At 36.4% G+C, this 26,434-nt stretch overlaps 9 protein-coding genes across 9 annotated transcripts; 4 read left to right on the forward strand and 5 right to left on the reverse strand.

Annotated features, from left to right (window-relative positions):
- Nucleotides 1-83: 83 nt before the first annotated feature.
- On the reverse strand, nt 84-2,844 carry EV154DRAFT_565659 (uncharacterized protein; the record flags this gene model as incomplete). The annotated part of the gene is made up of 6 exons (XM_051605909.1): nt 84-1,691; nt 1,761-1,946; nt 2,017-2,350; nt 2,406-2,559; nt 2,611-2,664; nt 2,727-2,844. The coding sequence occupies 6 exons, from the start codon at nt 2,842-2,844 to the stop codon at nt 84-86; spliced, it is 2,454 nt and encodes an 817-aa protein (XP_051455554.1).
- A 926-nt stretch (nt 2,845-3,770) lies between these two features.
- EV154DRAFT_515541 (aldehyde dehydrogenase domain-containing protein) lies at nt 3,771-5,692 on the forward strand. The gene is made up of 4 exons (XM_051602267.1): nt 3,771-3,902; nt 3,959-4,060; nt 4,126-5,417; nt 5,480-5,692. Exons 1-4 carry the CDS (start codon nt 3,851-3,853, stop codon nt 5,516-5,518), a joined length of 1,485 nt encoding a protein of 494 aa, XP_051455555.1. The 5' UTR covers nt 3,771-3,850; the 3' UTR covers nt 5,519-5,692.
- A 1,963-nt stretch (nt 5,693-7,655) lies between these two features.
- Nucleotides 7,656-8,333, forward strand: EV154DRAFT_515542 (uncharacterized protein). The gene is made up of 3 exons (XM_051602268.1): nt 7,656-7,806; nt 7,872-8,112; nt 8,172-8,333. Exons 1-3 carry the CDS (start codon nt 7,804-7,806, stop codon nt 8,279-8,281), a joined length of 354 nt encoding a protein of 117 aa, XP_051455556.1. The 5' UTR covers nt 7,656-7,803; the 3' UTR covers nt 8,282-8,333.
- Nucleotides 8,334-8,746, forward strand: EV154DRAFT_515543 (small subunit of serine palmitoyltransferase-like protein). Its single transcript, XM_051602269.1, has 2 exons — nt 8,334-8,492; nt 8,553-8,746. The coding sequence occupies exons 1-2, from the start codon at nt 8,387-8,389 to the stop codon at nt 8,639-8,641; spliced, it is 195 nt and encodes a 64-aa protein (XP_051455557.1). The 5' UTR covers nt 8,334-8,386; the 3' UTR covers nt 8,642-8,746.
- Nucleotides 8,747-8,995: 249 nt separating this feature from the next.
- EV154DRAFT_515547 (uncharacterized protein) lies at nt 8,996-14,991 on the reverse strand. Its single transcript, XM_051602270.1, has 11 exons — nt 14,887-14,991; nt 14,517-14,820; nt 14,265-14,459; nt 13,738-14,206; nt 13,401-13,686; nt 10,516-13,348; nt 10,339-10,462; nt 10,113-10,276; nt 9,448-10,053; nt 9,210-9,383; nt 8,996-9,140 (listed from the first exon to the last, which is right to left on the reverse strand). The coding sequence occupies exons 1-11, from the start codon at nt 14,940-14,942 to the stop codon at nt 9,087-9,089; spliced, it is 5,265 nt and encodes a 1,754-aa protein (XP_051455558.1). The 5' UTR covers nt 14,943-14,991; the 3' UTR covers nt 8,996-9,086.
- EV154DRAFT_467769 (ergosterol biosynthesis ERG4/ERG24) lies at nt 14,973-16,703 on the reverse strand. The gene is made up of 5 exons (XM_051597776.1): nt 16,290-16,703; nt 16,011-16,225; nt 15,712-15,952; nt 15,154-15,642; nt 14,973-15,096 (listed from the first exon to the last, which is right to left on the reverse strand). Exons 1-5 carry the CDS (start codon nt 16,684-16,686, stop codon nt 15,086-15,088), a joined length of 1,353 nt encoding a protein of 450 aa, XP_051455559.1. The 5' UTR covers nt 16,687-16,703; the 3' UTR covers nt 14,973-15,085.
- On the reverse strand, nt 16,704-18,536 carry EV154DRAFT_604268 (uncharacterized protein). The gene is made up of 6 exons (XM_051607392.1): nt 18,371-18,536; nt 18,186-18,317; nt 17,493-18,128; nt 17,095-17,438; nt 16,937-17,043; nt 16,704-16,875 (listed from the first exon to the last, which is right to left on the reverse strand). The coding sequence occupies exons 1-6, from the start codon at nt 18,527-18,529 to the stop codon at nt 16,835-16,837; spliced, it is 1,419 nt and encodes a 472-aa protein (XP_051455560.1). The 5' UTR covers nt 18,530-18,536; the 3' UTR covers nt 16,704-16,834.
- A 502-nt stretch (nt 18,537-19,038) lies between these two features.
- On the reverse strand, nt 19,039-20,411 carry EV154DRAFT_483425 (phosphoesterase family-domain-containing protein; the record flags this gene model as incomplete). Its single annotated transcript, XM_051598572.1, has 7 exons — nt 19,039-19,256; nt 19,309-19,405; nt 19,474-19,580; nt 19,640-19,671; nt 19,736-19,787; nt 19,851-20,202; nt 20,256-20,411. 7 exons carry the CDS (start codon nt 20,409-20,411, stop codon nt 19,039-19,041), a joined length of 1,014 nt encoding a protein of 337 aa, XP_051455561.1.
- A 3,943-nt stretch (nt 20,412-24,354) lies between these two features.
- Nucleotides 24,355-26,387, forward strand: EV154DRAFT_467773 (uncharacterized protein). The gene is made up of 4 exons (XM_051597777.1): nt 24,355-24,695; nt 24,752-24,920; nt 24,975-25,115; nt 25,183-26,387. The coding sequence occupies exons 1-4, from the start codon at nt 24,480-24,482 to the stop codon at nt 26,292-26,294; spliced, it is 1,638 nt and encodes a 545-aa protein (XP_051455562.1). The 5' UTR covers nt 24,355-24,479; the 3' UTR covers nt 26,295-26,387.
- Nucleotides 26,388-26,434: the final 47 nt, after the last annotated feature.

Here is a 26,434-nt window from a genome sequence, read left to right on the forward strand (position 1 = left end):
AATACTTTAATTTTAACACGAGTTCAATAGGGTAAGGTAATATGATTGCATATACGATGCTATTTAATATATAGCTACTGATATTACAGATACTCATCCATCTCTTCAATATACTTGTAGTCCAATTGCTCCTCTTCATCACTGTCCCAGTCCGCACTTTCATTATTAGATTTTACAGCAACTTCTGAAGCAGCTTTGCTGTTATCAATAACGCCTGCTGGAGATCTGTTACAACTTTCATTTGAACTATTTTCTGGTATTTGAAAACGTACAACGTTGCCTTTACTTCTTTTTCGCGGATGTTGACTACTTGATAAAGATTCACAGGAAGTGTTTTTGCTATCAACTGCACTATGATCTCTCTTGATGGCCTTTTTACGGTCAGGTTCAACGTCTTTTTCCTGAGACGATAATGATGACAAGGATGACATCAAGGGAATGTTCATATCTGTCTCATCGTCTAATTTTGAAGGTTTATCATTTTGATTCATTGGCAGCTCTGCTTTGTGTGAAGCGTTTTCGAAATCCTCCACATTACTTTGGGAAGAGGTCTCAACATCAAGGTACATTTTCCTAAGTATGGATTTATCTTGTGTGGAGTATAAGTACCCTTCGCTGTCTGTTTCGTGGATGACAGACTTTCCTTGGGTAGAATATACAATCTCATGATTAGGGTATGAATTATCCACGTTTAATTTGTCCTGGGTGGAAAGTATTGTTTCATTTTCCTCAGGTTCATTTGACTTTAGCGTGTCTTGTGTAGAATAGATACGTATGTCATCAGCATAGTTTATGTTGGGCTTGCTTTGGGTAGAATTTATAAGCTGATCGTCAGAGTTGTAAGCATTTGATATATCTTGTGAAGAGCAAATTAGTTCATCTTCAGAAAATATTATACTACTCTTGTCCTGCTGTGATGAGTTCACATCCTCATTTGTTTCTAAGCCTTTGATGTCAAATAATGCTTCGCCTTCATCTTCATAAATTGGGAGATGTTCCGGTCCATGTGCTTTAGTATATGTATGTAATTTCTCACGAATGGGTAATGGATCCTTAAATATTGGTTTAATGTGTGGTTTCTTGGGTACATAGCCTATATCAGAATTGCTTGGTGATACTCGGGAAAATACTTGGCTATCTGTATCAGGTAGATTTCCTTCGTGACCATCCCATGATAAGGCATCCTCTTTGTAATCGCCTAAACTATCTTCCTGTTCCTGATCAGGCTGAATGTTGGTACATACTCGAGATCCCTTGGTTGCATTTGCATTTTCAACAAGTTGTGTTGCAGGTATGAAATCCTCATCTTCATAAGCCGCTGGTATCTGTGTTGCCGGTATAAAAGTTTCTTCATTTACTACCTGTGTGCATGGAATAGACTCCACAGTTGCTTCCGTCTTATGAGACGACTGCGAAGGGTTAGGACAATCATGTTCGTTATATTGTGTTGGTGTGACGTTGTTTTGTACGATCTCGGCATGATCTTGGTGAGATGTTATTTTTGAGACGTAAGGTTTGTCCGAGTAGGCACCACTCCAGAATTCATCCACTCTATTCTGTTCATCTGCTGCGTCCTTTTCTTGTTTTAATTGTGTAAAAACATACTCGATATTGTTATCAAGCTGTCGTTGAGTCTGTTCATCATTGATTATCTCTATTTCATCCTTGATAGGATCCGAGATTCCATGCTCCTATAATACGCCACAGTCAAAACTTTTGTTTCTAGACACACACCCACACACTCATATGCAAAGATCTACCTTGATGCAAAATTGTACAGGCCTATTTAATGTGGCATCAGACAATCTGTACAGATAAGCGAAACGAGAACTTCTTTTACGAAACAGGAACAGTCTACTACTACACCAGTTTCCCCATGCGGGACCTAGGGATGGGATCCAATCTGAATCTTCACCTTCCTGGGTCACATGGTTAACAACCGCTACCTATTTTAACAGGTTACAAAAAAAAAAAAAAAGCTCACAATCGGAAAGAATAGTGAATATTCTCACTTACTGCCAAATTTTTTTCTCTAGCAATATTCGTGAGAGTTATTCCAATCTCATTTAAGAGTCCGTCTCTGACAGCTTTTGTCAATACGTTGACTCGAAAATGGAAAGCCAATGAATCAATAATGATTAATTTTGTATTGGGGAAATCCTCAAGCATGTCCGGTAGTTGAGTGATAATTGACATGAGTTCAGCATGGCTCAAGACATGGAATAAATGAAGTCGATCAATATTTTGAGTGGTCAAGATGTCCTTGAGTCGGCCATTCAATGAGCATGAACCTTCTGTATCTATGTAGATACATTCGCCTTTAGCTAACGAATTGACACCTATCTGCATACTAGAAACAGCTTATATTACTACTATGTTTGACATGTTGGATCTATTTCCATTACCAGAGCTGTGTTTTTCCTGTGCCCGATTCACCACAGATCTCTGTGATTTTCTTAGGTGGAATGCCGAATCCAAACAACAGGTCGATATTATTGGATTGAGTGGAGATACTGTTTAATTGTTCATTTTGATGTTTCACTTCAATCTCGTCACGCTCTGCGCAGTATTAACTACTTATAAAAAAATAGTTCAATTCATAATATTCACCTTTGTCAATCGCTTTAGAAAGTTGTTCCCTCTCCAATTGATTCAATTGCAATTCTGTCAGAAAAAAAAGGAAACTGCGCAATCAGTGACTGAAAGGGTGCAGGTCATTTTATTACCATTACCTGTTGTAATGTCAAGTATATCAAGCGACAAGAGTTTCTCAATCGTCTCATAACCAGCTCTTTTTATTTTTTGTTGCAACGGGATTGATAGATTTATATGGTTTAGAGACATGGTTGTTAATACTAAGGAACTTTAAAGAAAGAAGCAAGGACTCTAATTTTCAAAAAAAAAAAAAAAAAATCCCGCACAAAACACGCGTCACGCTAAGGTGACACGAAATAATTAATCTCGCGTTTAAAATCCATGCAAAGACAAAGCAAACGAGTTATTTAAGGCAATAGCTTACAACTTTTTTTTTCTCTTATCGATGAAAATCAGATAATGGTACAACAAAACGAAGGCTTTTTCTAAAAAAGATCAAGGTTATTATGCAACATCCAACCTTTGTACGCCTTTATTATTGATTAAATGCAGAGCTTGCATATACAAATCTAATAAGCGCAAGGTTTCAGTGGAATGGGAAGGACCTGCACAGTATATTTATGCAACGTGTTACATGCTTTGGAGGGCGTAAATACACGATCCTGTGACGAGTTCCATTTCCCCCAGATTTTTATTTTATTTTTAAGTTTTACCCAATCGTAAAAAAAAAGTACACGCTATATATTTAATGAAAGAGTTATAGCTATGTAAGCGACCGTGGGTAAATATTTTTTGTGGAGTAAACGTTACACTTTAAGCCAAAATGTATCATAATTTTCATTACAAACTATTAAAGATTGCTAAACAGATGAAATGCATTATTCTATCCATACCATCATCTGTCGCCATAACCTGTTTTAAACTAGTCTCATCGCATATAGCTAAGCAACGGATCAGAATTACTCGAGTGACATCATATTACAAAGGCAAGAGTTCATTATAACGGGATCCCAATAGCTACATCCTTTCTTGGGAGGAATTTAAATCGGAAAATTTGCAGACGAATAGAATGCATGGAAAACAAAAAAATAAATTTTTATAGTGGGTGAGAAAAGTATAACACAAAAACTAGACTAAATTAAAAAAGTTACACATACATGCTTGTCCGCCAAATAAAAAAAAAAAAGTATAAAAAAATGGGGTAGAAGCTGTGCGTTTTGTTCTTCCTTTACTTTTTTTCATCAATTTTTGTAAAATGTCTGAATTCATCGTTGAAACAACCACCCCCAATGGCTATAAGCTCAAACGTAAGTACTTCTTGTTGAGTTCGCAAAGACGCGTTACTAATCCCACGTTTCATCAGTCCAAACCGGTCTCTTCATCAACAATGAATTTGTAGCTGGTGCCGATACTCTTGAGACTATTAACCCTTCTACTGGAAAGATTATTGCTAATGTTCAAGCTGGTACGTAGCTTAACAATATCTATCACTTCAATTCATAGATCTAACCACGCATTTATCAACTATAGCTGATAAGAACGATGTTAACAAGGCTGTTCAAGCTGCTCATAACGCTTTCAATGGTCCTTGGGGTAAGATGAGTGCCCTCAACCGTGCTGCTCTTATGTTCAAGCTCGCTGATCTCATTGATCGTGATAACGAGGAACTCTCTCAAATCGAAACTATGGATAACGGTAAGGGTATCACTTTTGCTCGTTTGTTTGACGTAAAGCAAATCGCCATTTCTCTTCGTTACTTTGCCGGTTATGCCGATAAAGTCCACGGTAAGGTTATTGACACTGAGGGTGCTCTCTCTTATACTCGTCATGAACCCATCGGTGTTTGTGGTGCCATTATCCCTTGGAACTTCCCCTTGATGATGTTGGGTTGGAAGCTCGGTCCTGCTCTTGCCACTGGTAACACCTGTGTCGTTAAGACCTCCGAATTAACTCCTCTTTCCGCATATAAGGTTGCTCAACTTGTTATCGAAGCTGGTTTCCCTCCTGGTGTTATCAACATCATCACTGGTCTTGGTGCCATTGCCGGTGATGCTTTAGCTCGTAATATGGATGTTCATAAGATTGCTTTCACTGGAAGTACCGCTGTTGGTCGTCTTATTATGAAGGCTGCTGCCGAAAGTAATCTTAAGAAGGTTACACTTGAATTAGGCGGTAAATCTCCTAATATTATTTTTGATGATTGTGATCTTGATCAAGCAGTAAGATGGGCACACAAGGGTATCTTCTTCAACCATGGTCAAACATGTTGTGCTGGTAGTCGTATCTACGTCCAATCTACCATCCATGACGAATTCCTCCGTAAATTCAAGGAATACACAAGCCAAACCAAGTTGGGTAATCCTCATGATGATGATACTTTCCAAGGACCTCAAGTTTCACAAACACAATTCGATCGTATTATGGGATTCATTGACACAGGTAAGAAGGAAGGTGCTACCTGTTTCTTGGGTGGTGAACGTTGGGGTGATGAAGGTTATTTCATTCAACCTACTGTCTTCACTGACGTTAAGGAAGATATGGCCATTGTTAAGGAAGAAATCTTTGGTCCTGTTGTCACTGTATCAAAGTTCAATGATGTTGAGGATGTTCTTCATATGGCCCTTGATACTGAGTACGGTCTTGCTGCTGCTGTATTCACAAAGGATACTGCTCGTGCCATTGATGTTTCTAATCGTCTTAAGGCTGGTACTGTTTGGGTCAACTGCTTCAATGAATTGGATTATAACACTCCCTTCGGTGGTTTCCGTCAAAGTGGTATCGGTCGTGAGAATGGTGAATATGCTTTGGATAACTATATTCAGGTATGTTACAGGATAGTATATTTCAAGCGTGTGAATCTAACAATTTCTTATTATATTTGCAGGTCAAGACTGTTAAGATCAATGTCAGCCGTAAACCATAAATATATCCCTAATCTATACTTTTCCACATGACAAGTAATTTTGCTCTTTTTTTTTTTTGAATTGCTGTGATTTCTAAAAAAAAAAATTTTCAATTAAAATATGATATTTGAACTCCTAAAATTAAAAACATGGTAGAAATACACGCAAATTACGTAAACCTTTTTATACCCAAAGTACTTATTTTCTGTACTATTGGAAGTTGAGGATACACAAAAGTATCATATGCTGATCATAGTTTACTGCTTTTTAAGTAGTGGAAAAGGAAAATAAAAAATACACACATATCTTCTGCTTAGTAATCAACGCTAAGCTCCAATTGCATCCACATGCTCTTGAACGTTACTACGTACGACCCACGTATTGCATATGTATACTCAATGAAAATTAAAATCAACACCGCAGCAATACATTTTGCTTTCTGATGGAGAGGAGGGTAAGAGAATCATGAGAAAATTCTAGTTTCTTGTGACTGTTGGCATTGTGAAATATATTTAGTATCGCTATGCTTGATTGTTGCTAGGCCGTACAGTTGAAGCGTTTTCTTGAAGAAGCTAAATCTTGAAAAGCGTGCTGAATGAGACGTCTTGGCAAGGCTAAGGACAGCCAGACAACCAATCAAGTAATGCTGGCGGAGAGCTAAAAGGACAATGGGGACACTCGGGAAAAATCTTTTTACTGAACTGGGTACAGTGACTGTTGCAGTATTTGAAACCCCATTACAAGCAAAAAAAGTATAAAAGAAGCGAAAAAGTAAGCAATTAATTTTTTTCTTTAGTGACCGTACTCTACAGGATCTGTATGCAGTATGTTTCAATTCTACGTTTTCTAAACTAGATACAATCCCAAAGTTAGTCGATGATTTTCAGTAGACCTTCTTTTGAGTGAAGTGTGCCGATTATTGTTCTCTGAACAGTTCTCGTCAGTTGATGATCTCGCCTGTCTTTATTCCAAGGACATGGCAAGGAAGGAGCTACAAGTCTGATAACTTAATTTTTTATATTGAAGAAAAACGAAAAACTCAGCCACTTAAAATGTTATTTTATCTTTTTGAATCTATAGTAAAATTTATAGAAAAATAAGTATTGTACTGCTAAAATGCGAATAGCTCATACTTGAGCTTAAGTAGACGAGCGTAAAATCATAAGTTGATCACCATTGCATCTTAAGACTTGTTTTAGGAAATATACAGAGTACTGTATGTTCTTATAAGGAATCAGTGTCTCTCCAAACGGTAAATTTTTCACTCTTCGAGGGACAGCCACTTTTCCTTAGGGACAAGTAAAGTGCTTATATGAAGAAGCTAAAAAAGATAATGATTACGGAGCGAGTTTTCTGCTCCACACGTAGTCACAACGTGTGCTAACTGTCTTAGCTGTCTTAAGACTTAAAAACACGAATATGCAATTAAAAACAATGTAATAGTTGCGAATGAATGTATATTGAACTATGTATATACTTCTTCGGACAAAACGATCGTTACTCTTTCAACTTTGCTATTGTTTGATCTCACTTTTGGGTGCAAAGCAGAAAAAAGACGTTAAAAGTAACATACAGACAGGATTTCCATATGTTTATTGAGTAATAAACTTACATCCAGTTAAAGGTGCTAAATCATATTGACCACTTGGTGTCAGTTAAGGTATCCTATCCTACATTACGATTACGCGCACCCTGGTAGTTCCTCAGGATAAGTGGCTGTTTCTTGAAGATCCGTAAGTTTTTTTATATGAAGTTGTAAGCCCTCTGTTTTTCAAATTCTAAATAAATAGTCATTAAATAAGTAAATTACTTCTTGTTTATATAAACGTACATACTGAAGCATATTTTTACAACTGTATTCTTTATTTATTTTGTGTTTCAGACGACAACTTCTCATTAACAAATGCTTAGAACTATAGTACTCCCTTTGTATGATATTTGCCATTCCATTTTGGAGGCAGGTTTCAATAGTTTAAATGTTTGGTAATAACACAAGTCGATAATATATACTTAACTCTACAATAATTTTATATGTACAGGTGTTTGGTAACGATAGTTTCTTTACATGTTGCTACCTGAACAACAAATAGTATAACTTCGAATTCTCTTGCCGGGTTTTACATTTATGACTTTATACTAGTCTCACTAGAGAGATATAAACGATTTACAGCAACCTACAGCAAATTAAGTAAAGATATTTCATTGGCCGAAGGGTTTAAGCGTGTGAGTGTGTGTTGTGGAAAATAAAAAATGATTTACGTGTCTCTTTCCATTTACTTTCACATAAAAAACAGGCGGTTTTAAAATGGTAGGGGTTTTTTTAATGTGAACGACCAATGTTACCCTTATTTATACTAATTTACAGAAAATCAGCAAGAGCTAACCTACATTAGAGCTAAAAGAGAAAAGACAATCTTGTTTTTATGCATTGACCTGAAGGACACAGTTGATCAATTAAAAACTAAATTATGCCAAGCACTCGACAATAAGAAGTCTAGCGACGATATTAGAATATTAGTTGACGGCAAAAGAGAAGGAGAATATAAAGTCTTAGAAGATGTGAAGTTCTTAGATAATAGCGATATTGTTTACTTTGTCTATCTTCAAGGAAATGGTATGTGTCCGTAAAAATTATATACTTGTTTGAAGTATTTAAATAAAATTTCCCTGTAGGTCAGTGGGAACCTATAAATGTGATTGAACCAGAGCCTGCAGATGAAGATGAAATAGAAGAGGAAGAGCCACAAGTGATCAAAAAAGAGAAGGGAAAAGGCAGAGCTTGAATTATTGATTGTCACAAAATAAAAATAAAAGAATAGGCACTAAAAAAAAAACATTTTCTCTTTCTTTCATATACTTTTTTATTTCAGTTTCTTTATTTATTAAACATGTCATCTATAGACGATATTAGTAAGTATCTATCAAAGAAAGTTTATCAGTATGAATTACAAACGGCTCTTTATATGCTGGAGCCCTGGGAGAAGATCTTGTTCAGTAAGTTGCTTATTTGAAAGCCAAGAAGAAAAAGAATATTGTTACTGACATGATAAATAGACTCCCTTGCATTATGTCTTCTAAGTCTCTCAATTGCAACAATATATCACTTTACACCATCTGTATTTGCTAAATCGATGGAAATATAACCCAACCAAATCTTCAAATACACCTCTTATTACTATTACTATTTATTCCAATAATTTACTTTTGTACAAAATAAAACAATTATCCCTGTTAAATCTTTAACCTTATATCTGCGATTTAAAAAAAAAGTCCAAGTCGATTGCATTTGTCTTTTTTACAGATAACACAAGTTTCTCTGGACAACGATGCATATTATATGTATTTAAAAAGCAGGCCGATAATAGCATGTTTTAACCAAGGATTCCGAAGAAACACTTGGAAAAAAGGGCTTAGACAGAACCATATTTCCTAAAAAGATTTTCATTGTATTACACGAGATAGCATTTCTTTTTGTTAAGGTAAGTGATCCTTATAAAAAAAGGCTTTTTCATTGTTTGTGTCAGCCATTGTTAAGACACCATATTTATTATTTTACATGATTACATCTATTTTCTCTTATTCTATTTCTTAAAACACAGTTCTACATAAAGGACAACTAGCCGAGTTGGATGAACGGAACCACTTTGAAAAAAAAGAAAAAAGAAAAATTAGAATCCGAGAGGCTTGTTTCTATAAAGTGTATTGACTTACCTTGTATAAACAGGAAGAATGGAATTTGTTTTTACATGTTCTACATTGCTTTGTGGGTATCGATCTATCTTGAACACTAATAATGGAATAACAGATAGTACAATCCTCGACACCACTAAAGTGAAGGTTCACATTGCGCTTAAACACAGTTAAAGCGTCAACAATGTTACCATTCTAGAAAACAATCAACATATATTAATCTCTGGTATTTACCCCACATAGCTTCTGTATATTTTACCTGAGAACCAATTACTGCAGCTACAGCAAACATCCAACCACGCCATTGCTTATCATTTACGCCAACCTTTTGGACACCCTCTACATCAATCTGACGTAAAGGAAAGTTACTAGGCAACTTGATTGCGATTTGCATATTTTGTTCATCTACTCTATATGTTGCAGTCACTTCGCTTGCAGAACGAAGTGTCTTAACAGTAAACTCATTCTCTTCATTCTCCTCCAACTGAGTCTTTATATCTGGTCGATTTACTAAATCCATCTCGTTGTTGATTAATTGCTGACTAAAATATTTTTCAGTATAACTTTCAACTGCGATGGTCAATTGTCGTTGTTTACAATCGATCCACCAAAGCCTGATCAGTGATGGAATGTGTGTCAAAGCTCGGTAGTACAGATGAGAGGCCAAGATGAGGTAACTCATTTCAGCCGCTGAATCAAATCCTTCTGTATCATATTCCACAATGGACCAAGGGGTTAAATCGAATGGTTTACTTCCTTGATGGCCTTGACCCACACTGAGGACTTTACAGAGCACTGGCATCAGATGTGACACCGCCTCCCGTTCCTTTAATTGGGCCGTATATTCTTGCTTCAATTTGAAAGTCTTGTAAAAGATTAGGTTAATGATTTATCCTTCAATTGAACAAGTAAATAAATACTTACGATGTCGGTAAAATGATCAAACATCAACATCCAGGTCAAAAGATATCCAAGGATCTCATGTAAGGCCTGTTCTTCAAGTCCTGTCGATTGCCAATTGGATAGATCAGGAGGATTTAAAAGAACATCAAACACATCCTTGTCTATATCTGCACGGGTTTCTTCTTCTACAACAACAAAGTTCATTAATGCATGATATACAAACAGTCGAAAGATATATATCCGTTACCATTGGTTTCAGTAAACTCAAGTCGAACCGATAAATCCTGGACTCGATGAGCAACATATTTCTGTAGCAAGAGGTAAGCACGCTTCTGTAATACTTCATTTGGAGTATGGATCAATGCATTCAGCTACACAATGTAAGAATCAATACCATTGTCATTATGTATAGATACAAACTTACATTATTAAAACATTCAGACTCGATCAATGTCTTTTCAGGAATATTTTCGAGTAACTCGGCTAGCAAAGTCTGATAAACCAACCTTGCTTTACTATATCCAACGAAATGCACATCGTCTTTCTTTTGTTGCAAATATTCTTCTTCCTTTGCCATTAACTCTAGAAGCGCTTTACTCATAATAGGTAGATGATCATGTACAACCTCCAGTAATTCATCGTTATTTTGAGAAAGTGTATATAAGGCATTGAATAAATCAAGTGCGCTATAGACAACAATCAATTCTTCTGGTTGACTAGCATCCGCACATGCAACCCAGCCAAAACAGGATTGCAAGAAAAACTCCCGATGACTTCCCGAGATATCCTGCACAGTATCTGCCAAATGCTTCAATAATTGTGCCAGTTGTGCTTGAACTCGAGCCTTTTGCTGATCACTACTGAATTCATAATCATCGTCATCGTTTTGTAACATGGGGCGGATACCTTGAATCAGATACATGATTCTCTGACGAGGGATATCAAAAGATCCGTACTTAAGTGAAGAAGCGTTTAAAAGCGCTAATAAACTATAGTTGGTCTTCTTTTTCAAATCGGGATCCTCCATATCATAATCAAACTTTTCCAATTTAGAGACACCCGACAATTTACTGGCTAAATCGCTTTGATAATGTTTGTATGTGTTTGTAGAGCTGATCGTGTTTTTAAATGAACTTAAAATGGCAATCTTGGCCAACAAATCCAATTCATTGGACTCGGCCTTGACAAAAGGCAACCATTTCTCGAGATCTTCCACAGACCATTCAATGAGTATGGAAAGTCTCTGAAGCACATGTTGTAAGACGGTAGCAGAAAGAACCTCGTTCTCGGAGGACTTCATTAAACGAGCCACAAAATTCAACAAACGATCACTACCATCCATTCCTCCTGGACCTTCCTTAATAGCCTTCAAGAGCCGTTCATTCCATTCCGAAGCATTTTTGATAGATACATGTGTGTCAAGCGAGGTTACAAGCCAGTCAGAAAATAAAGCATCAGTACTTTGGACAAAAGCACGAATACCATCAACAGCCTTGCTTTCCCAAACGCGACAGATACCGGGAACAGTCAAACCTTGTTCACAAGCAGCGCTAGTCATCATCAATTGACCTATCACCCAATCACGACGCATGTCACAGAAAAAGTGTTTACGGACATGAGAATCCGACAAATACTCACCCAAAAACAAAGCAAATCTTCCAAACGCACTTAGTCCATAGATATCAAATGAAACGGGTGTCAGTTCACCAGAGTCTTCAATTAGAGGCTGAACGGCTAAAGAAGCATAGTTATTCACAATACCAAGCGATAATAACTCGTTAGTGTATTGACCAAGAGGCACCTCTGAAAGCTCTTTCCATTCTTGTTCGGTTCCCAAGATAGCTGTAATAGCTTCTTCACGAGCGAGATCGTCAGAATAAGCAGTGTCCAAAAGTTTTTCAATACGACGGACAGAATCCGAAGGACTGGCAGAATAGCGGATATCAATAATAGAACGCTTTATGCGACGGAGAAGCGTAACATTACCCACAGAGAGATTCTTCACGAGTAAATCCCAAACAGCAGAAGCACGGGTACAAATCTGAAGAGAGAGCTCCTCATTGTCTTCAGCCTTGGCTTGTTCCTCTTCTTCATGCTGAGTTTTGGCAGTGACAAACATGGCATCGAAGACCTCGCAAATGATATTCTCTGTCATTTGAATCAATTGGTCTGCATTTTCATCAAACAACTGTTGTAAAATAACAAGCGTAGACAAGGTGGTCTTGAGAGTTTGGACACTAGGTTCAGGTAATGCATGTGATTTCTTTTCAATATATTGATGACGGTTAAATGCAACTAAGTTTGCCTCCAACCCTGAGATGATTCCGGTGGCAGTAGCATCAGATAAGAGCTTGAAGGATAGGTAATGGGACAAACTTAGAGAAACAATACTCTCTAAAATAGGACGGGGTACAATCACACAAGCTTCATTAAGTCTAACGAGTGCACAAGTTTCCACAAGGGAATCCAGTTGTTCGGAATTATAATCGAAATCAAGGGTCAATTTTTCAGATTGGATTTGTTCAAGTACCAAAAGTAAGATCTTGGCGCCACGTAATTTCATATCATCGGTGTTAAACATAATGTATAATTGGTTCATCAATCCAGACCACAAGCTCTTTGCTTCGTCTTTATCCTTGATAGCAGCAACAAGTGTTACGTAGAAGGATATCAACGAGACACCAGCATTTTCAGCAGCTTCGGTAAACAAGACCAAAAGTTGCTGTGTAGCATGAACAACACCTTCTGTCTTGATAGCAGACTCACGGTAATTAGAAATCAGTTGGTAAGCCAACACCAATAAGCCAAATGCTTTATCTTTATGAACAATACTTGATTGAAGAGATGCCAACAAAAGACGCTTGGCGAGATCGTTCGCGTACGATTGAAGAGTAGCATACTTTTCATGATTGTTAGCTTGTTGAATCTCGCGAGAGATAGCAGTCAAAAGATTACCAGTTTTTTGACAGAATACATCCATATCAAGGGGAGCACGCGTGACTTCAGAGCCACAATCAATTACGGTCTGAACCAAGAGTGCATCCATATGTGACCAAAAAGTGACCATGCAATCCTTAACGCTCTCAACAGACGCCATAACCACCAAATGTTTTGCAACAATAGCATAGCCATTTGGATCCAACTTATCTCCAATGTTTTTATCACGCGAATTTAAAAAATACACCTTGATCATATCCCAGAATGTGTTCTCGATCAAATCAGTAGCTGTCTTAATAGCCTTTTCGTCGGCTGATTTACTAGAAAAAATAAATGAGTGGTTTTCTTTCCCGGTTGATTTAAAGTATTTACCTTAAAGTGATCGCAAAGTAGACAACACATTCAGCATACGCATTTAAAAAGATGTGAGAGTTAGACCTGTCGATGAAATCAGTGGATAATCCCTTCCAAAAATTTTCAAATACGTCTGTATAAAACTTGGGGGCTTCTTTCAATTCATCTGGAAGGTTTGCCAATAAGGCAAGCATACTAGGATAAGAAATACTGACAGAGCCATTAAGACCTGATCGAAGAAAGTGATACAGTTTGGGCAAGGCAGGCTTCTTTTTACCGATAATGACCCAAGACGATGGGAATTCTAAGTATAATAAATTCAGCACAAATCAAAAAAAAAAGAAAAAGAACTTACTTTTGGTCATCAATAAAAGAGCGTCCCACATGTCGGAATGTGTGGAAGTATCCTTTTCAGTGAAAACGCTGGCATAAAAGTTGGGACAAATTAAATCTAATCTAGTTTCGATCATCTCCTTCCAATTCAACAAAAGTGTTCTGATAAAAGTGTATAATGCTTTGCGGATAACGGGATTTTCATGTGTGGCAAATCTCTTCCACATGGTTGTGTCATCCATAATCAAATCATACTCATTTTGGCATTTAGTTCTTTCGTCTAAAGATAAGGCGGTAATCAAGTAGGATATAACTGCAAAACTAGACGATATGATACGAGCATACTTTGCGGCCATATCTTCCTTGGAAACATAACGAGCGTCACTGAGTGTGTCTGCAGTTTTGTATAATAACATGTCGGTTACATAATCCAAAATTTCTTTTTGACAAAAGGTCATGACGCCCAATCTCTTTTCTTGTGCAAACACAGCCTATAACGTACCGATATAAGAATTTCAAATTTTTAGCTCTGTTGCATATATGATTTACCTCGAAGGAACATTGTGCAACTCGGGCTACGTCCTTACTCTGATCGTTCATGGCTAAAATCCAAGGGCCGATAAATTCCTTTAGAAGAGGAGCTAATCTCTTTTTTGCATTAGCAGTAATGAGCGAATGGACTTGATTAGCAACTAAACGAACACGGCGATCGACCTCTAAAACCAACTTTCCATACATGGGAACCTAAAAATGTCCTACTCGTCAATTAACTATTTTTTTTCCGCCCGCAAGGTGACATACCCAGTTATGTAAAATGTGTCCCACCGCATGTTTGTTGGATTTCAGGTAATTTTCCAATTCTTCCAAAGCCTTCAATTTGGTTACTGCATCGCGTTTAGTCACTTTTTTAAGAATAACGACTAATTCGGGATCCAAATCAGTGGACGAAGAGGTGGAGCTTTCAAAGCCATCTAATGACGAAGGTGTGGCAGGTCGTGAGCTGGCAATACCTGCTGTTGTTGAAGATGCTCCTACAAACTGAGCAAATCCACCGAGGTTTTCAAAACTAAGTGAATTCGCGGTTCCTGCTAAGTCGGCTGCACGACTAACAATAGAAATAGATATCCTACTTTAGTACGATGTTTACAGCGCTATGTCTAACGAGCATTACCTGCTACTAGCAGGCTGCATATTGCCTTTAACTCTAGGTTTCGTAGGTCTACCCATCCTATGTGATTTTTATTTTGATAGTTAAAATAAAAAAGAAAAAGAAAAGTACAACGACGCAGCAAAAAAAAAAGTGATGATAATTTTATTTTTATGACGTGAAACCGTCACTTAAAAAGTTTTGTGTTATGCGAAATTAGAAATTAGTAGATGCCTAATGAGAATTATAGTTAGCATAAACCTCCTTTAATTATCGAAAAAAAAAACTTACCAGGAATAATTCTGTATTTGACAGTTTTACAGTAAGTTTCCCAATCTTTACCGTACTTTGTTCTGCACTTGTGATCATCTCTTCTTTCACGGTGAAGTAAAAGAATACCAAAATAAACAGGGTAAAAATAAGGAATAGGAGAAGCGAATCCACAAGGCAAACTCCAAGAGAAAGCCATTAACCAATCACCAAGATAATTGATATGACGAGACATACCCCACCATCCAGATGTGATTAATTTACTACCAACCTTAGTTTGAAGATATTTAAGCTGCTTTGATTCAGGGCTATTAGGATAAGCACGGAATTCGTTCTTTTGGGAGTTGGCACTTCTGAAAATAAAGTACCCGACAAAATTGAGGAACAGAATAGCTCCAAACTCAATCCAACTAATGCTACGAGGAAAATCCACCAGATAGCGTGCTTGAAGAGTGTAGGTGAATGGAACCCAAGTATATAAACCAAATGCAAGCATGAAGCCAAAACCGTCTAGAACAATAATAATTTTTTTTGTTTGTTAATATGACATGTTTACAATCGCATTAAACTTGGTCTTACCAGTAGTGATATCCATTGTAGTTAAAACAGCTTCTTCGTTCCAAAGAGAATCAATTACATACCAAGATTGGAAGCATTGAACAAGAAGCATTGCATTAGTAATATAACCAAGATCAGCAAATTGTTTGGCAGCTAAACAATAGTTGATGGCCATCCATCCAATCAATCCAGGACGAAGTTCAGTGAAGAACTTGATATCAAAACTTTCAATGCGAGGGTTCAATTCTCTGCCAATCATAAACTACCGAGAAAAAAAAAATTAATGCTAGCTTCTGGATTTGACAAGTCTTGTAACTTACATCATAAATAGCATTGCCGGTGTTACCACCCAAAGCCAACAACTTACCACGCTTGAAACTAGCAAAATAGACAGCAAATGAAACAATATAACTAAAGATAATTGAAGCAAAAGCTAAACCGACATAATGGTCATAAACAAATAAAAGAGGCTTGAGACCAGTATCCTTTAAAAAGTAGAGTGCAACAAAAAAAGTGGTGTGGAAAGAAGCAAAACCTTTTTGTTGAAAAGATTTAGAAAGTAAGTATATAGTTAAATAGAAAGAATGAGCATCATCTACCGTTCATTCTGTACTTGTGTTTTGTGCCATCCCTCAATGTGATGCCAGGGATGTTTTCACCAGGTAAAACCATGTAAAAGATCGCTAACATAGCAACGAAGCCAACATAAATCAGGAAGGCAATGGGATCGAAAAGATTGTATAAAAAGTCCTTGTTAAGTTTAGAAAGAATAGCTGTCTTCCAGTCGTCTTTAATTGCTTGGGAAGGATAACCCGTAGAATCACAACATGTTGCGAAAAAGAGAACGATGACGGGAAGAATGACAACCATGGCTAAAGCACCAATGGGTCCTCCAAATTCATAATTTGTTGTTTTTGGGTTGAGCTCGCTTGTCTGTTCTGCTTTAGCAACAGCAGCTATCACTTGCTGTTTCGTCTTTCTTTTTTGAACTGCCATATCAATCAATAAAAAGGAAGAAATAGGAAAAGAAAATGGCAACCATCTGTTTTATTGTGTCTTTATGTGCAACCCCGGGGTTTTAAAACGATAGAAACCCAAAGTCTGTGTGGTTGTCCGCTTAAATATGTTACACACAATTACAACTCTAATCGCGTCCTGTTTGATCATAAACCTTTCGCTTTTTTGCTACATTGGACGTAAACAGTTAATAATTAAATCAAAAGGATAAGGCCGATAATTTTTTTACCATCACGAAGTACACTATAGGCGGATGATATCGATTGGAATTTTGCCTTAGCTGCCTGTTTTTGTTCAGGCTCGGAAAATCTATCAGGATGATGCTTCATGGCAAGACTAGGACATATATAAGCTACCTGCACAAGAATAGTTACGTTAAAATCTTACCCTCTAAATGCACTTTGGATGTCGGACTGGCTTGCAGAAGGCGATAAACCCAGCGCCTTATAATATCCTTTAGGATCATTACCTCCACTCGCCGCATTATACCCTTCATTAGAAGACTTGTTGTACCAAGATGACTTACTTTGGTACTCTTCACGCCATGTACGTCGTCTCTCTTGATCTTCGAATGCTGCATAACCTTTGACCCAATCACCATCCCATGCCTCTGGATCCTGTTCCATAGCTTTAATTTCATGGTTTCTAATTAAATCACGAATATACAAGGACAACAATGGATAATACATTGTAAACATGGATGTTGCAACTGTAGGTAAAACTACTCCCAACTAATATATGGTTAACGCTATGTTTTTTTCAGAACTTTATTCTTATTAACTTACCCAGAATGAACCACTAGCACCACCCCATCCAATTCCACCCGTCATCAGCATGGTTGCGGCCATACCCAAAGCAGAGACAGCAGCCACTCTCTCCCAATTATAAACTTTGGTTCCGCCTATCGTCAAATCGTGGCCATTGACAAACGTTCTCAACCTTCTACCCAGATAATTTACCGAAAAGATATATGCTGGGTAATACACAGGTGATACACGGACATTCTCCAATTGAATGTTTATTTTTAACAATCTTGTCTCATCCATCCCATATGCCTTTCTTAAAAAATCGTCTGCTAATTTCTCCTCTGAGTCTTTGATATAAGATTTTGCAAATCTTAAAGCTGTTGTGGGATAAATCATGAAAGGATCTACTTTACGTGGTGGATCGTCGTTGGAGGGCGTATCTAATAAGGAAGGAGAAAATGGTATGGCATTTTCAAGCGCTGGACCCGTAGCTATTTTACTTACGAGACCGCGTCTATACCTATGTGAGCCGTAAATTTGTAAGCCGGGGTGGGCCAAAGGAATATACTCTCTTGTAAAACTATGTTTCTCAGGTACCCAAGCCCACTCCGTTTCCCATCGTGATTCTGTTTGCTTGGTGGCGGGGTTATATACCGATCTCATCACTCGTCTTCCCTACCAATGATTGTCAGATATCCAACGATTCTTATACTTTTTGGTTTTCTGTATTACCACTTGTGCTTGTTCAATGGTGGAATGAACTGTGGCTGATACAACCCAGAAAGGGAGGAACGTTTGCTCTGGCGGGGCCATTTTAGATAGTCGTGCGGAAAAAAAACCACTACCATGATAGTCTTCAAAAGTCTTTTCATTTTTTGTTAAAAATTCTGTCATTGTAATTATTTTATACAATGTACCTTTTCAGCAGCCTTGACGTGTTGTGCAAAAGGGATTGCTTTAAGTTTATCACGCGAAGGTCCGCCTCTACTAGAGCTTGAATGGCGAATTATTGACTTTATAAAAGTAAATTTCTTTGGAATTGGAAGTCGTCCAACTGTATGAATTAAATAAAGCATTTTGTTTCCAACAAGGAAATATAAAATTCAACAAGACAAGTTTGATTTATGTAATTATGTAACTGTGACGTTGCGGCTCAAATTTGATGTAACATTCCTTTTTCCCAAATTCAGCTAGCATTAAATTTTTGGCATTATCCTCTTCCCCGTTGACTCAAAGCTACAAATATAACTTAGAATGACTCTTGTGCGAGAACTTCAATAATTACAGCTTTGGAGAACCACAAGGATCAATGAAAGCCAGTGCATGCTTAATATCAAAAAAAAAAGAGCCCCCCATAAGTTGCAAAAAACTAAATAATGATCTTTCTACATTTTTAAATACTTCGTCTTGTACAAGCACTGTATGCTCATGAGTAATAAATTGTTGAATCCCTGCTTCATGTAAAACTCCGTCTAATCTAAATGAGGCAGGCCAAACATATTGATTAAATTAATGTTACAATTTTATTTGATTGTAGAACAGTGGATAGATTAATTAGTTAGTTTTTTCTGCATATGCATTTTGTTTAGATAGCTTTTTGTGTATCGTTGTAAGACTTTCCGGTCATCAAGCCAGTGATGGTGTTGTTGCTCCAAGGAACATCTTTATCCGCAATATGAATATTCTTGTACTTAAGAGCCTTGGCAGTATGTTTAAAGACGTTGGAAACAGTCTTGTTAACGTCTTGTTGACCTAAGTTTCCGAGATCCCAGTTATGCTCAACAGTACTGAGAGTGGAGAAATCTACAATGGGCTGTTAGATTCCCAATATTTAGTTATACAGTGTATGACTTACGAGTGTAGAAGGTGTGATCAATAGTACCCCTCAACTTCTTGGGGATATCACCAAAGAGAAGAGTCCAAACTCTGTTTCTCTGGGGGAAACTAGCATTCTATAGACGCAGCTTAAGGTGTTAAGCAAAATCCACTGTATACAATAAAATAATTATTTGTATCTTACTTCATCGAATGTGATCATGACAAGAGTCTTCTTGAGAAGATTAGGATGGTCCAAGGTCTTCTTGTAGAAGTTATCAAGCCAATTGCCAGCATAGGAAATATTCGTATCTAATACAATTCAATAATTAGATTATCATTCATCGACAACAATTTGTATAGTTTCTTACCATGAGCATCGTTCTTCATATTGGGAGTGTAGCTTTTTTTTTAAAAAAATGGGAGGTTAGATTATAGGACGTAATATTTAGTGTAACTATACTCACAACATCCAATTGGGAAGCTTATCATTATGAATATCCTTGACAAATTGATCATCTAGTAGTATATTACGTGTTGAGTCTAGGTTTTAAATATTGTACTAAAGTAAATAGTGCTTACGTCCAACAATGTTCTTCAAACGGGTGGCGTTTAATCCGACAGCATCGAAACTGACAGCGGGATTATGCTTGCGAACATAATCACCAGCCTTGTCGCCGGTATAACCAACAGAAGGGATATCTTCTTGATAACACTTCCAGGTCAACCCTTTGTTCTCAATGAGGTCAAAGATGGAAGGAACGTGGGCGGGGATATTATAGTAGTCATCATCATCAATACCGAAATTAGATCCACCGCCAGCAGCAACATAATTGGGCTCAGAAGGATGGGTAACAGCATTGAAGTTATCCAAAAGAATACCTTTCTTAAGAAGCTTGCTAAAGCCGGGAGTAGAATTGGCATCATTGAAGTTCTAAAGTGTAGCAGTCAATATCACGTATAATCATTGAATCAACGTATATTTACCGTGTTCTCGAACCAAATTTGAAGAATATGATCAAAAGCTTTACCTTTAGGAACTTTGGGTTTATGTTCCTTATGTCCATGGTCATCATGCTTTTTTGCAGAGGCAAGACCGACGAGAGCAGCGACAGTTAAGATGGAAGCGAAAGAAATATGCATTTTAGAGTAGTTAAAGATGATTAGTTACAAAAAAAATCAATTTGGTCCAAAACCCTCTTAGTATTTATATTAGTTTTTTTTGTGTCTCTTGAAAATCAAGTCTTTATCACTTTGCTCTAGGCTTTTTTTTTAGCTATCAGGATAGGTACATTATAAACAGTCTTTAATCAAAATTGCATTATCTCAAAATTCTCGTTTACCCAGAATCGTTACTGCTTTGTGTGACATTCTACCAAGTGAACAAATCAGGCAAAATAATTTAAAAAAGGGTTTGCACGACACCCAAAAAAAGAGACATTAGGCTAAATTCAGTACTCATTATCTCAATTGGCTATTTTTGAATAAAAACTTCAAATTTATAATAAACATTATAGGGTGTATTCTTTGCACACAAACTATATGGCTTTGTAACAATGAAAATGATATCAACAGCACGATAGTCATTATTTTTCCATATTTTAGTACAAGATAAGCAAAAAACACAAACACTTGGTATTCATTGACTAATGAGAAGCATTTTTATTATATTTTACCAATGACCGTTAAGATTTAGCCAGCATACATTGCAATTGTATTTTATACACACGCTTTAATTAGTTTTTATTCTTTATCTGCGTCGACTGTTCGTACAACAGTGAACATAATTTTATACCAAGTCACATATAATTTTTTTTACAATCTCACCATTACCTTGAGCTGATTGTTAAGAGATTAATACGCTAAGTTATATATTGGATAATGTTCTTTGGTTAATTTTTTTTGTTAAACATAGATTGTAATTGTCCAAAGTAACTTCTTTATGTAAACAACCAATTAAGGTAGGTATGTTGTTATCTACTGTCCAATTTGTACTACATGTTGAAAACGCTCTTAAATACACATTAGAAAAATTTGATTTGTACATTACCAAATATGGTTCCCATGTCATGAAGTAAAGGTATATTTAAGATATCAAATGGAAGTGTGATACGTCAAAAACGAAGTTCTTATCTACAAACAGTTGCTTTGATTAGACAATATGGGTTTCAAGTTTACTAACCAATAGCTCATCTGTTGTGAACAATTATTCAAAAAGAAACACTGAGTGTATACGTACAATCTTAAGAGAAGTAGGTATCACCTTACTATATTGCACAAATTATTAGAATATATTCAATCGATTTTAAGCATTGTTCCTTCTTCATGCATTATACCGAACTCTTTTTCTCATTGTACAAAAATGCAGAATATACCATAAAGAATTATCTCACATGAGAAGCTTTTCATATTCAATTGGCTAGAACCGCTTTTGGATAGCGTTTGTACATCTGGTAATTATCTCAATCTATTAGATAGTTATTTGGTGAAGCAATACAAAAGAACTGTTCCACAAGAATATTGGTCTGGTGGATTTAATTTTTGTTTTTCCAAGTCTTTTTTCTTTTTGTTATTCAAAAGTAGTCCATTGTATCAGTATATTCTGTAATGGCAGGGCTTTTTGGTGTATTTCATTTATAAATAAATTAATGGTTATATTTTTGTTCGCATTACCACGCCTGAAAATTGAAATCCTTAGCTTGATATGCGTTTCGTGCCACGGACAATTATAATAACAAAAGGGACCGTCAATGTTTAATGTGCGTTAAATGTTGATCGATTGAAGTATCTGGCTTTGTTAATGTGGTTTTTCTTATAAAAAAAACTATTAAGATATGGACCCCTTTTCGAATTATTACTAAAAGCAAGAAAATATTACACAAACCAACAGAATCCCTTGTATTTTGTGCGCTTACTGATAAATAATCAGCAAGTGTAGCATCACATACATTTAAGTATTCTGATAGAATGACTTAAGTCAGTCAAGTAAAACTGTAGACCATAATTATTTTTGTTATAATAAATCAATTATCTCATCTTAGTGTAATGAATGAAATCTACTCGGTCGCTTTTTCTTTTCTTTTCTTTTCTTTCATTTACCTCAACGGTGTCTCATCAAGTCACTGATGAATTCTTTTTACTTAAGCAAATGCAAAAAAAAGTGAAGGCACAAACTTTTATGTCTTCCGATTTTTGTAAGATATAAATCGATATTATATTTTCGACTAGTCGCCATTATATTATGGGTTAGGAAACTTTAGGCTTCTGGGTTACCTCAAGCCACATACATAATCAAGAATACATAGCTATGATAAAGTGTCGTTTAAACAGTACTTCCAAAAGAAAAAAATGTAGGCGGAGATATTTCCATAAATAATCAAAGTTAAAAACCTCAAATACAACTCTGGCAGCCACAAAAGATGTCTATAAAGATATTGTATTGGCAATTCATCACATTATGTAACTATAACAAGTGTGAGACATCATATTACAAAGACGTTTCTTCGCATTTTTGGAAGCATTAAGAGATATAAAAGTTATTAAAATTCAAAGCGTAGGTAAATTAATTAAATATCCATGCCCATCTTTTTTTGTTAGTGCTAAAATGCCTTACTCGCTTCTATTATATTGCTCGACTAAAATGTTCTGTTATCATGAGATAACATATATATTTATACTCTAAATGAATGATTGGGGTTTTCATTATGTCTTTTTCTTCAAGCAGGCGCTAGTCCTCTGCAATTTTAATAACATTGCAGACAGGCTAAATAACTAATATAGGCAGCATTTAAAAAAACGCCAAAAAGTATAATCAGCAACCAAGGCTATTACAGAGTTCCAGTTATGCGCTAGATCTATTTACAAACAGGGGTTTTGAAAAAATAGAATAAAAAAAAAAGCATTAAAATCTATTTTATTCTAAAAATTGTTATAAAGAAAAACCTACGTCAGCAACGGGTATTTATGTTATCAATGTTTGCGAATCCCATGCTTGTTGGGTCCGAAGAAAGTTTATTATGATACCCGGAGGTACTAGAGTCCTTACTTGGTTTTAGCTACAATCGTTACATAAATATAAGCCCGTGCAAAGTTTCAATGACGAATATCCTCGTTGCTTGACAGTGCTTTATGTCTCAATATTTACAAGTAAGATAATGCGACTGTGTAATAGGCTTCCCACTATTCATGTAACACTACTGCTTATTTGGTTTAGGCTTTTTTCAATACAGTGCCACATATTCTTTGATTTCTTCCTTGGTTTTAAAAAATCGTAGAGTTCAAATAATTTGTAGCAAGCCAGTCACCTTCTTCGTATTTTGCACAAAACAGTACAACTATTCAATTAAAATTTATGTAGTTCTTACCAAAAGAAAAGTTGAAGATCATTCAATTCTGAAGGATAACCAGTCTACAAAGCATAATGCGATTTATGATAGTAGTCCCGTAAAGCTGATTGGGTGTATTTTTATTAAAGACTACTACCCCAGAAAAATGTATACGGCTTGCTATCGATTACATCTGCAGATATATGAAAATAAACAGATTTATAATTGTCTCATGTGAGAGATCATACAAACGTCATCCATCATTATACAATGTAGACGACACACTATTTGTTTTGAGTTCGTCCTCAAATTTGACATCATATTTTCAGACTCTTTATCGAATTTAGAAAGGAGGGTATGGAAGATTAATTTGTTATTCTCATACAGACTGATAGCTTGATTAGTAAAGATTATTTGTTTTGTTGTTGAAGCTACTTTGCGTTACTTGACGCTGGGTTAAACTGTAGATACATTGATTTCAAATATGAACCTTACCTTTCATAGCATCCGGAAATCCCCCCTCCGTGTAACATATATTCAAGTCTATTAAAACAGTGTCTATCAAAAACGAAAAAGGCTGGTTAAAGAGATCGTTTATTATTTACTTTGGCTGATCAGACATTCAAGAGATTTCCCCCAGATGTAGTTTTTATAAACCCTTGACACAATGATTATACAACTAATTTTATTGGACTACGTTTGCCGAAAGACATAGCAAAGACGGCGAAATTAAAACATGGCAAAGACGGCAAAATTTATCCGCAGCGTCCTTTATGAATCATAAGCTGCCGGGAAGAAAAAAACTTTTTTAAAGACAGAATCAATTAATATAAATAGAAAGGGTTAGTTATGATATGGGATTATCTTTCAAAATCTATCATTATAAATGAAATTCAGCAGCAAAAAACCCGTTTTATCGCTATTAGCAGCAACCCTTCTCGTTGGATCGAATGCACTGGAGATGCAACCTTCGTTTAGAGAGGGAAACTTCAAAAATATTGCCTTTACTGCATTGATAGGTGGCTCGTCCCACCACAATTGGGTATTATCTATCATCGATGAGCTCGGTGATCGTGGACATAATGTGTCTTATTTGACTTCCGTAAGTTTAATTGTTATTCATTACATTTATAATCTAATCGACCTGAAATCTACTAGACACAAGAAACCCGATTTGGCCAACCTTTTCAAAATGTCAGAACCGTTGACATAGGACCCGAGGTTCCTTATGACAAGGTTAAGGTAATGCAAGATATGTGCTCTGGAAAGCCTCCAATCGAAATATTTTCTAAATCGATGCCTTTAATGACTGCACATTACGAAAGAGGTAAAAATAATAAAAAATAATATTGATCCGGTTTTAACATATTCCATATTATAGACTATTTTACTTATCTAAGTTATTTTGAAAGTAATCGCATTGATTTGGCGCTATGTGATCACTTTGTAGATGCATGTGTTGATGCTGCAAATACTTTGAGCATACCATTTATTGTAACATCAACCCTTGACTACACTTCTGGTAAGGAGCAGATTCATTCTTTATTATGTACTTTTTTTACTGACTGCGTTTGTCTACTAACTTGTAGAGGCCGCTGCACCCTACATTAACAACAACATGAACACCATGAGCGATTATACAACTGAATTCCAAAGCTTTTCAACACGTTTCAAGAACAAATTCATTGTCCCTTTAGATGCCCTATACAGATTTTATCCGCATATCAAAGACATGATGGCTAGAAAAAGAGCCATCGGGATTGAAGCCAAATTCGAGACCCCCGAATCCGCCTGGAAAGATTCTATTAAATTGGTCAACAGTTTATTTGGGTATACTGCTGCTAGACCCTTGGGTCCCCTGTCAGAACATATCGGTCCTATTATTCCCAAAAAGTACAAACCCTTAACCGGCGAGCTTGAGCAGTACTTTAGCTCTCATGAACGTGTTGCCTATATTGCATTCGGTCAGCAGGCCGTACCTTCGGAACAAAATATCAGACTAATTTTAACAGGTCTCTTAGAGAGTATCGAGGCTGGGACTCTAGATGGATTCCTTTGGGCCACTGTCAACTCCGGTGGTAGCTTCCCTGATTCCATTACCACTTCTTCCAATACCACTTATAATGTTCTGGATATGTTTAGCCACGCAAACCCTCATGCGCGTATGATTAAATGGGCTCCTCAAATTGCTATTCTCGCACATCCATCGACGGCAGTATTTGTGTCTCACGGCGGTTTAGGCTCTTGGTATGAATCTATGTATGCTGGTACACCTATGATCATGTTCCCATTTTTTGGGGATCAACCTGGTAATGCTTTAATCATTGAACGTAGTGCATTAGGTGGTATTATCAAATCAGACGGCCCTGTAGAAGATGCTGTTGAGTTATTTAAGAAGGTTGTTATCGATGAAGACGACGAAATCAAGAAGAATGTCAAACGTATTCAAGCTCTCACTCAAATCCATTCCGAACATAGCATTCTTCGTGCTGCCGATATTGTAGAAGAGGTTGCTTATACTCATAAAGACAACAAACTTCTTCATCGTCAAACTGCCAGTCTTAATATGCCATATATTAAATCTCACAACATTGATTTGTATGCTGCTCTCTTGTCCCTTTTGACTGGTGCTTTAGCCTTAGCTGTCTTCATAATTAGCAAGGCTTTGGGGGCGAAGCAAATAAAAATGAAGACGCAATAGACTGCTGTATTATATATTTCACCGTACAATTATTACCTCACTTTACTATCATTTAATTAAATAAATTGTCATTTCATAAGTTGTAAATCATCTAAACCAGCTGTATACTATTTAAACTTATTTTAGATCAATGCGCAGCC

Source organism: Mucor mucedo, assembly GCF_025094135.1.
Source record: "Mucor mucedo strain NRRL 3635 chromosome Unknown EV154scaffold_74, whole genome shotgun sequence".
Classification (NCBI taxonomy): Eukaryota; Fungi; Mucoromycota; class Mucoromycetes; order Mucorales; family Mucoraceae; genus Mucor; species Mucor mucedo.